Below are 10,270 nucleotides of genomic sequence, written 5' to 3'. Positions count from 1 at the left end.
GGGTCGGTGTGGACTTGTTGGGCCGAAGGGCCTGTTTCCACACTGTAAGTAATCTAATCTAATCTAATCTTAACATTAAATTTCTTTTGGCGGTAAGGTATGGAGTTTTGCTCTAAAATTGTGAATCATCTTAATTTAGCTGGCAATTTGAATATGTTATTCAATTCAAGTCTATATATAGCAAAACAGAAAATCAAAATTTAGCCAGTGATCCACTTTATTACACACTTCAGAATGTGTGAGTCAGAGATTATGACCTGATCGACTGTGTGTTCTGGGTCTCTATCTCTTTAGCAATCATTGTGAACTCTTACCTCAGTTCAGGGAGTCAATAAGATAAAGCTGCTCTCCAGTAGTCAGTTCATTCATCGTGCACAGTGAATTGGAACCTCTATTTTCTATCATACCATGTCAGGGGTAAAGGGAAAATTCTTACCTTTCCTGCAGGTTCTGCTACTTGCATTTTCATCTGCTAAAGCTGTAAGTAAATTTACGGGAAGTCATTAATGAATGTTTAGTTTTATTATTGTGAACATGTGATAAAGTTCTGTTTTTCCTTTTTTACAGTTTACTTCAGATGCACCTTGCTGCATCTTAGATCCCAATTTTGTAAGTAAAAATTTGTCGTACTAAGTCCCTTGCAATCATTAGAAATGTGGCTTTCTAGCTGGAAGTATAACATTATCCCAATTTCTCTTGACTATGGCAATTTAGGGAGAATTCTGCCCCACAACATGTGGAGTTGATGATTATTTTCAAAAGTATCAAACAAGGGTTGGTGACAGACTTTGGAAAATTGAAAAGGAGTTGAATGAAATTCAACACAAAAGTACTCTGACAAAAAATAAGATGAAGACCATTGAAGAGTTCAATCATGCCGTTTGGATTAACTTTTCAGGTAATATTTCCATGGTAATTTAATTGTATCAGCTAAAATAGCAAGCTACATATTTAAAAACAATCTGACTGACTCACCTGCTAAATTGACTTTTACCTGTATTCTTATGTTTTGAAGGTACATTCAATAAAACATTTCAAAACATAGAAGCAGCAATTGCTGAGTTCGAACGTTTCATGAACAACAGAAATCTGGAACTAAAGTAAGGATAAAATTACAAAGTTTTTGAAATGAAGTGTTCCGGATATCAGATTTTTTTTGTTTGTTTGATAAACATCTTAAAGAAGACTCTATGTTGTAAATAGCCATGTCCTCATTGATAACAATAGTAAACTACAAAAGCTGCAGGTCTGAAATGATACAGAATATAATGAAATACAATATTTTTAAAAAGAGAAGCAAAGTTATTTTCTTGGATTTGATTTATGCCTTTAAAGAGGGTCATTTATTTCAGACCAGATTTTGCAATATGATGCGGACTTGTTAGGCCGAAGGGCCTGTTTCCAGATTGTAGGGATTCTAATTCTAATTCTAAATGTGAAAGCATCGCATCTGGCCTCCCATTCAAAAATATTGAATAGCATGAAAAGGCTGAAATCCTGAGTTACATGAACTAAGATCACCAGATAAAGTTGGGGATTGACCATTCCAGTCACAATATTGCTTAACAACCCGTCTGTGCTGAAAAATAATTTTTATTAACGTGAAACCTAATTTCTTAATATTATAGTTGAAGCTGGAGAAATGAAAAAAACTTTGTCTTTCTGCTGCCTTTGTAGGCTAATTGTTCTTTTCCTGATTATAGTTTATGTGCTGCATTTGATTTGGTGTTGAATTAAATATTCTAATTGCCACTTCTTAGTTTAGACGCAGCACTGTTGATGAATAATTCTTCAACTGAATTAAATCAGGAGCTGTATAGTTGGAGATTTTATTTAAACAAGTCTCAGTTTAGATAAATATAAGCTGTTGCAATTTGGTAAGACGAACAAGGGCAGGACTTACACAGTTAATGGTAGGGCTATGGAAAGTGTTGTTGAACAGCGAAACCTAGGGATACAATTACATAGCTTCTTGAAAGTGGTGTCACAGGTAAACAGGATAGTGAAGAAAGCACTTGGCACAAACTTGCCTTTATTAGCCAGATCATTGACTATCGGGGTTGGGACATCATGTTCTGGTTGTACAGAACATTAGTGAGTACTGTATACAATTCTGGTCACTCTGCTATTGGAAGTCTGTTATTAAGTTGGAAAATGTGAAGAAAAGATTTGCAAGGATGTTTCAGGGACTAGAGGGTTTCAGTTATAAGGAGAGGCTGGATATGCTGAAACTTTTCTCTTTAAAACTAGCGGGCATAGGTTTAAGGTGAGAGAGGAAAGATTTTAAAGAGACCTGAAGGACAAATTTTTCAGACAGAAGATGGTTTGTGTGTGGAATGAACGGCCAGATGTGAGTGATGCAAGTACAGTAACAAATTTTGAAAGATGTTTGGACTGATACCTAAATAGGAAAGGTTTAGAGGGATATAGACCAAGCGCAGACAAATGGGATGAATTAGTTTGAGAAACCTAGTCAGCATGGGCAAGTTGGAAAGAAGGATATGTTTCCATGCGGTATGACTCTAGGTGGTCAGTAGAGGGCACTGTGATCTTGAAATATTGGACTGACAATAATGTTCAATACAAAGGTCAATGGGGAGTGTACAAAGATGTGTTCATTGCCAACCACCAAATCTGGCGTGTAATTGGATCATTATAGGATAATCATATCTAGACCCCTTCAAATAAATTCAAAAAATAGGAAACAAAGCAACATTGGTTAATACATTTTAATTATTTTACCACAACCAAGTACAGGCAGTGATGGGGAGATGGCTGGTATTGGACAGATTCTGAGCAAGTTGTGAAAGTATAAGGCATGATTAGTAAGTTTGCAGATGACCCGAAAATAGGCGGTATCATGGATAGTGAGGAAGGTTATCAGGAATTGCAGCAGGACCTTAATCATCTGGGGAAATGGGCTGAGAAATGGTAAATGTAGTTTAATATGTGAGATGTTGCATTTTGGAAAGTCAAATCAAGGTAGGAGTTTTACGACGAATGATAGGGCCTTAAGGAATGTAGTGGAACAGATGGAGTTCGGTGCACACTTCCCTGAAAGTGGAGTCACAGGTAGACAGGACAGTGAAGAAAGCTTTTGGGACACTGGTCTTCATCAGTCAGGGCATTGAGTATAGAAGTTGGGACGTTATGTTGCAGTTGTACAGGATGTGGGTGAGGCCGCAAGTAAAATTTTGTGTTCAGTTTTGGTCACCTTGCTATAGGAAGGATGTTATTAAACTGGATAGAGTGCAGAGGAAATTTACAAGGATGTTACCAGGACTCAAAGGTCTCAGTTATAGGGAGAGGTTGGATAAACTAAGACTTTGTTCTTTAGAACATGGGAGATTGAAAGAGGATCTTACAGAAATATATAAGATCATGAGAGGCATGAAAATGGTGAATACACTCTGTTTTTTCAAGGGTTGGGGAAATCAAGGACTAGAGGGCATTAGTTCAAGTTTAGAGGGGAAAGAATAAAAGGTAACTTGAGGGGCAACATTTTTCCACAAAAGGTGGTATGCATTTGGAATGAGCTGCCAGCAGAAGTGTTTGAGGTGGGTACATTAACGCCATTTAAAAGGCATTTGGACAAATACATGGATGGGAAAGGTTTAGAAGGACATGGGCCAAGTGCAGGGAAATGAGGTTAGTGTGGATGGACATTTGGTCGGCATGGAGCAGTTTGGGCCAAAGGGCCTATCTCCATGCAGTGGACTCTATGACTCTATGACTGGGCAACGGCAAATTGACAATTGATAGGGATTAGCACTCATTAAATATCCTGTTAACTCTACTACTCATCTCATTAATTTGCACAGTCCCATTTTTCAAATTGGCTAAATAGACTCAACATTAGGAAACCTCAACATGAAAACCAGAGCAAGCATTTGCTGGATTCAACTCTCCACTTGCTCCCAGTGAATTCACATTGGACACTAGGAAACAGCACCTTAAGGCACATTCCATGGGCAGAGACATTGGCATCTGATATGTGCCAGCCTCTAAGAACTGTCAAGATATATTTTCAATCCATTTGTAGGAAACTTATATCCTTCAATGCTGTACCCCGGGCAGCACTGGTAATGATTATTGTAATGTTGGCATAGACACGTGTGTGTTCACAAACTGGATTAGGCTGCAGACTCCAGATTCTTTCCTAGCGGTCACAGTGCTCATTTACTCAAGGGGGTAGTGATTGAAGGCTTGGGAGATGCTGTTTCAGGACTTTGATAAATTTCTGCAATGCATCTTGTAAATAGTACTCACTGCTGCTACTGGGCATCAGTGGTGAAGGGAATGGGTGTTTATAGATGTGGTGCCAATCAACCAGACTGCTTTGTCCTGGATGATGTCAAGCTTCTTGAGTATTATTAGAGCGGCACCCGCCCAGGCAAGAAGTGAGTATTCCATTATATTCCTGGTATCAGAAAGTGAGTTAATTTAGGAAAGGATTATTTACCTTTGACCTGTGCTTAGGTATAGGTGTAGTATTTATATGGCTAGTCCAGTTAATGTCTGTTCAATGGTGAACCACGGATGTTGTTATTGATCATTCACTTTAGTAATTCCATTGAATACAAAGGTCAGTGATTAGATTGTCTCTTATTGGAGATGGCCATTGCCTTCTTCAGGAAGGGCTTATGCCCGAAACGTCGATTTTCCTGTTCCTTGGATGCTGCCTGACCTGCTGCGCTTTTCCAGCAACACATTTTCAGCATTCCTGAAGAAGGGCTTATGCCCGAAACATCGATTCTCCTGTTCCTTGGATGCTGCCTGACCTGCTGCGCTTTTCCAGCAACACATTTTCAGCTAATACTTGCCACTTGTCAGCCCAAGCCTAGATATTGTCCAGGTCTTGCTACATATGGGCACAAACTGTTTCCATATCTGAGGGGTCGTGAATAATGCTAAACATTGTGCAATCATCAGTGAGCATCCCCGCTTCTGATCTTATATTGGAAGAAAAGTCATTGATGAAGCAGCTGAAGAAGGTTGGGCCTAGGATACTACCCTGAGGAACTCCTGCAGAGGTAGCCTGCAACTGAGATGACTGGCCTCCAACAATCACAACCATCTTTCTATATGCCAGCAGAAGGGTTTATCCCCTGATTCCTAGTGACTCAGTTTTGCTTGGGCTTCTTGACACCATTCTTGTCAGTTGTCACCTTGATATCAAGGGCTGTCACTCTCACCACACCTCAGGAATTCAGCTCTTCTGTCCATGTTTGAACCAAGGCTATAATGAGGTCAGGAACTGAGTGGCCCTAGCAGAACCCAAACTGGGCAGCACTGAGCAGGATATTGCTGAGCAAGTGTGACTTAATTGTACTATTGATAATACCTTAAGGATAGGACTGCGGCAAACTCTGGAGCACAGGTCTTCAGTACTATTGCCCGAATGTTGTCAGTGCCCATAGTCTTTGCAGTATCCAATGTCTTCAACCATTTCTTGATATCATGTGGAGTAAATAGAATTGGCTGAAGACTGATATCTGTAATACTAGGCATCACTGGAGGAGGCTGAGATGAATCATCCACTGGGCGCTTCTGGCTGAAGATTGTTGCAAATGCTTCAGCCTTACTTTTTGCACTGATGTGCAAGTCTCTTCCATCATTGAGGATGGGGATATTTGTGTAGCTTCCCCCTCCAGTGAGTTTTTTAATCAGCCACTACCATTCATGTTTGGATGTAGCAGGACTGGAGAGCTGAGATCTGATCTGTTGCTTGTGGGATGCTTATTTCTGTATATCACTTCCTGTTTGGCACGCAAGTAATCAGAGAGTCATAGAGTCATAGTGATGCACAGCTCGGAAACAGACTCTTCGGTCTAACTCGTCCATGAAACCAGATATCCTAACCTAATCTAGTCCCATTTGCCAGCACTTGGCTCATATCCCTCTAAATCATTCTGATTCATATACCCATCCAGATGCCTTTTAAATGTTGTAATTGTACCAGCGTCCACCACTTCTACCAGCAGCTCATTCCACACAAACACTGCCCTCTGTACGAAGAAGTTGGCCCTTAGGTGCCTTTTAAATCTTTCCCCTTTCACCTAAAACCTATGCCCTCTAGTTTTGGATGACCTCTCTTCAGGGAAAAAACCTTGTCTCTTTCCCATATCCGTGCCCTTCATGATTTTATAAACCTCCATAAGGTCACCCTTCAGCCTCTGATGCTTCAGGGAAAATAGCCCTAACCTATTCAGCCTCTCCCTATAGCTCAAACCCTTCAACTCTGGTCACATCCTTGTAAATCTTCCCTGAACCCTTTCAAGTTTCACAACATCCTTCCTAAAGGAGGGAGATCAGAACTGCACACAGTATTCTAATAGTGACTTAACCAATATCCTGTACAACTACAACATAACCTCTCAACTCCTATACTAAATGCGCTAATATGCTAATAGGCAAGCATATCAAACACCTTCTTCACTATCTTATCTACCTGTGACTCCACTTTCAAGGAACTATGAACCTCTTTGTTCAGCAACACTCCCCAGAACCTTACCATTAAGTGTATTAGTCCTGCACTGATTCGACTTTCCAAAATACAGCACCTCACATTTACCTAAATTAAATTCCATCTGCCACTCATCAGCCCACTGGCCCATCTGATCAGCATGGGGCCCAACAGTCACTTCCTTAGCTTCCCACTGAGTTTTAAGATACAACAGATCAAGTCTCAGGGATTTATCAACCTTAATGCATTTTAAGACATTCAACACCTCCTCCTCTGTAATATGGGCATTTTTCAAGACGTCGCTATTTATTTCCCCACATTCTCGATGTCCCATATCCTTCTCGACAGTAAACACTGATGCAAAATACTTGTTAAGTATCTACCCCATCTCATGCGATTCCATACCTAGGTGGTCTTGCTGATCTTTGAGGGGCCTATTCTCTCCATTGTTACCCTTTTGTCCCAAATGTATTTGTAGAACTCCTTTGGATTCTCCTTAACCCTACTTGCCAAAGCTATCTCATGAACCCTTTAGCCTCCTGATTTCCCTTTTAAGTGTACTCCTACTGCCTTTATATTCTTGTGAGGTTTCACTCAATCTCTGCTGTCTTTACCTGACATGTTTCCTTCTTTTTCTTAACCAAAACCTCAATTTCTTTAGTCATCTAGCATTTCCCACAGATGCCAACCTTGCCTTTCACCCAAACAGGAACATACTGTCTCTGGACTCTCATTATCGCATTTTTGGAGGCATCCCTTTTTCCAGCCATTCCTTTACTTGCAAACATCTGCCCCCAATCAGCTTTTGAAAGTTCTTGCCTAACACTGTCAAAATTGGCCTTCCTCCAAATTAGAGCATTAACTTTCAGATCCAGTCTATCCTTTTCCATCACTATTTTCAAGCTAATAGAATTATGGTCACTGGCCTCAAAGAGCTCCCTCAATGATTCCTCAGTCACCTGCTGTTTTAAAAAATTCTCAAGGTCAGGTTCGTAGGAGAGTAGTCTGACACAGAACAAACGACCAAGAGGCGAGTCTGCTAGAATATGAGCATTTTATTCCCCGCAGCGTCGCCACAACCAGGTCTCATACTTACAACGGGTCTGGCTTATACTCACTCTACATGTTACCGGAACTGGGAGCCGTCAGTTCTCGTAGAGCGGTTGCCAACAACCCACGCTCGGCGGTTAAACGTAACCCCGGAGCAGACTCACCGAACTGGAGACTTTTCCAGCTGATATACTCTTTTCCAGATATAAACATTCATGTGAACAGCAGAGCAAGGCTAAAAAACACATTCCATTCTGGTTACATACAGATAAGAAGATTCACACGGGGAGGTGTGTAATAAGATTCACACGGGACTAAGCAACACCTCCATTCCGGTTAGATTCACACATGTATTGGGACATAATTTTTAACCGTTTCACCACACCTGCCCTGCCTTATTTCCCAAGAGCAGGTCAAGTTTTGCACCTACTCTCACAGGTACATCCACATACTGAATCAGAACATTTTCTTCTACACACTTAACAAATCCCTCTCCATCCAATTCGTTAACATTATGGCAATCCTTGTTGACATTTGGAAAGTTAAAATCTGCAACCACCCTATTATTCTTACAGATAATTGAGATCTTACAAATCTGTTTTGGAATTTTCTACTGACTATTGAGGGGGTCTATAGTATGATCCCAATGAACTGACCATCCTTCTCTTATTTTTCAGTTCCACCCAAATAACTTCCCTGGATATATTCCCAGAAATATCCTCCCTAAGTATAGCTGTAATGTTATCCCTAATCACAAATTCCAGTCCCCCTCCTCTCTTGCCACCCCCCTTCTATCCTTTCTATAGTATTTGTATCTCGGACATTACGCTGCCAGTCCTGTCCATCCCTGAGCCATGTTTCTGTAATTGCTTTGATATGCCAGCCCCGTGTTCCTGACCATGCCCTGAGTTCATCTGCATTGCCTGTTAGGCCTCTTACATTGAAATAAATACAGTTTAATTTATCAGTCCTACCTTGTTCTCTGCTTTGTTCCCGTCCACACTGTAGGGAATCTAATCTAATACGCCAGGTATGACCTCACTGACACCTTGTACAATTGCAGCAAAGTCTCCCTGCTCTTAAATTCAATCCTTCTCGCAATGAAAGCCAATATTCCTTTTGCCTTCCTGACTACCTGTTGCACCAGCAAATCAACTCTTAGCCAGTCATGTACAAGCACTCCAAAATCCCTCTGCACAACAGCATGCTACAGACTTTCACCATTTAAATAATACTCTGACCTACTGTTTTTACTTCCAAAGTGGATAACCTTACATTTACTAACATTGTACTCCATCTGTCAGATGCATGCTGACTCACTTAACCTATCTAAATCTCTCTGCAGATCCTCCGCATCCTCTGCACAGTTTGCTTTTCTACTCAATTTAAAGTTGTCAACAAACTTGGATACATTAACTCGGTCTCCTCTTTCAGATCATTTATGTATATCATGAACAGTTGTGGGCCCAACACTGACTCCTGTGGCATTCTGTTCACACTGATCCCCAACCAGAGAAACACCCATTTATCCCAACTCTCTGCTTTCTATTGGTTAACCAGTCCTCCATCCATGCTAGTACATTCCCTGCAACTCCATGCATTCTTATCTTATGGATGAGTCTTTTATGCAGGACCTTATCGAATGCTTTCTGGAAATCCAAGTATACAACATCCACCTGTTCCCCTCCATCCATGGTGCGTGTTACATCCTCAAAAAACTCCAGTAAGTTTGTCAAGCATGACCTTCCCTTCCTGAATCAATGCTACATCTGCCTGATCAAATCATTTCCATCCAGATGTCTCACTATTTCTTCTTTAATGATAGCCTCCATTATTTTCCTTACTACAGATGTTAAGTTATCTGGCCTATAGTTACTTGCATTTTGCCTACACTTTTTTAAAACAGTGGTGTGACATTTACTGTCTTTCAGTCCACCTGGACATGCCTGGAGTCCAATGAATTTTGGTAAATTACCACTAATACTGCTACTATAACTTCTATCTTTCCTTTCAGCACCCTGGGATGCATTCCATCAGGACCAGGGGATTTATCTATCTTTAGACCCTCGAATTCTCTCAACACTACCCCTTTAGTGATAACAAATGAACTGAGGTCCTCAGCTCCCATCGTATTCTAAATATCATTCTTTGGCATGTTAGACACATCTTCCACTGTGAAGACTGAAACAAAACACTTATTCAAGGCCTTGGCTATTTCGCCAGTACCCAATGTTCATTCCCCTTTCTCAACCTCGTTGTGGGAACGAGAGAGACTCACGTTTGGTATGTTGCCTCCCAGGTGCAAGGGTACGTGATGTCTCTGATCGTGTTTTCCGGGTCCTGGAGGGGGAGGGGGAGCAACCCGAAGTCGTGGTCCACATTGGCACCAACGACATAGGTAGGAGGAGTGCTGAGGATGTTAGACAGGCTTTCAGGGAGCTAGGTTGGAAGCTCAGAGTTAGAACGAACAGAGTTGTTGTCTCTGGTTTGTTACCCGTGCCACGTGATAGAGATTCGAGGAATAGGGAAAGAGAACACTTAAATGCGTGGCTACAGGGATGGTGCAGGAGGGAGGGATTCCGGTTTTTGGATAACTGGGGTTCTTTCTGGGGACGGTGGGACCTCTATAAACAGGATGGTCTACACCTGAACCTGAGGGGCACCAGTATCCTTGGGGGGAGGTTTGCTAGTGCTCTTGGCGGGGGTTTAAACTAACTCTGCAGGGGCATGGGAACCCAGATTGTAGCTGCAGGG

The 10,270-nt window shown here is 41.3% G+C and overlaps 1 protein-coding gene across 1 annotated transcript in view; it reads left to right on the top strand.

Moving 5' to 3' along the window:
* The first annotated feature begins 330 nt into the window (after nucleotides 1-330).
* Nucleotides 331-10,270, top strand: part of fgg (fibrinogen gamma chain) — a 20,702-nt gene continuing 10,762 nt past the window's right edge. Inside the window, exons 1-4 of the mRNA XM_043697922.1 lie at nucleotides 331-480; nucleotides 568-609; nucleotides 715-898; nucleotides 1,016-1,100. Coding sequence (XP_043553857.1) covers nucleotides 409-480; nucleotides 568-609; nucleotides 715-898; nucleotides 1,016-1,100 — 383 coding nt within the window. The 5' untranslated portion in view covers nucleotides 331-408. The remainder of the gene's footprint in view (nucleotides 481-567; nucleotides 610-714; nucleotides 899-1,015; nucleotides 1,101-10,270) is intronic.

The sequence above is a fragment of the Chiloscyllium plagiosum genome, chromosome 1 (genome assembly GCF_004010195.1).
Source record: "Chiloscyllium plagiosum isolate BGI_BamShark_2017 chromosome 1, ASM401019v2, whole genome shotgun sequence".
In the NCBI taxonomy this organism is placed as follows: domain Eukaryota; kingdom Metazoa; phylum Chordata; class Chondrichthyes; order Orectolobiformes; family Hemiscylliidae; genus Chiloscyllium; species Chiloscyllium plagiosum.
Note: the sequence above shows the minus strand (reverse complement) of the source record. Positions and strands in the feature narration are given on the sequence as shown.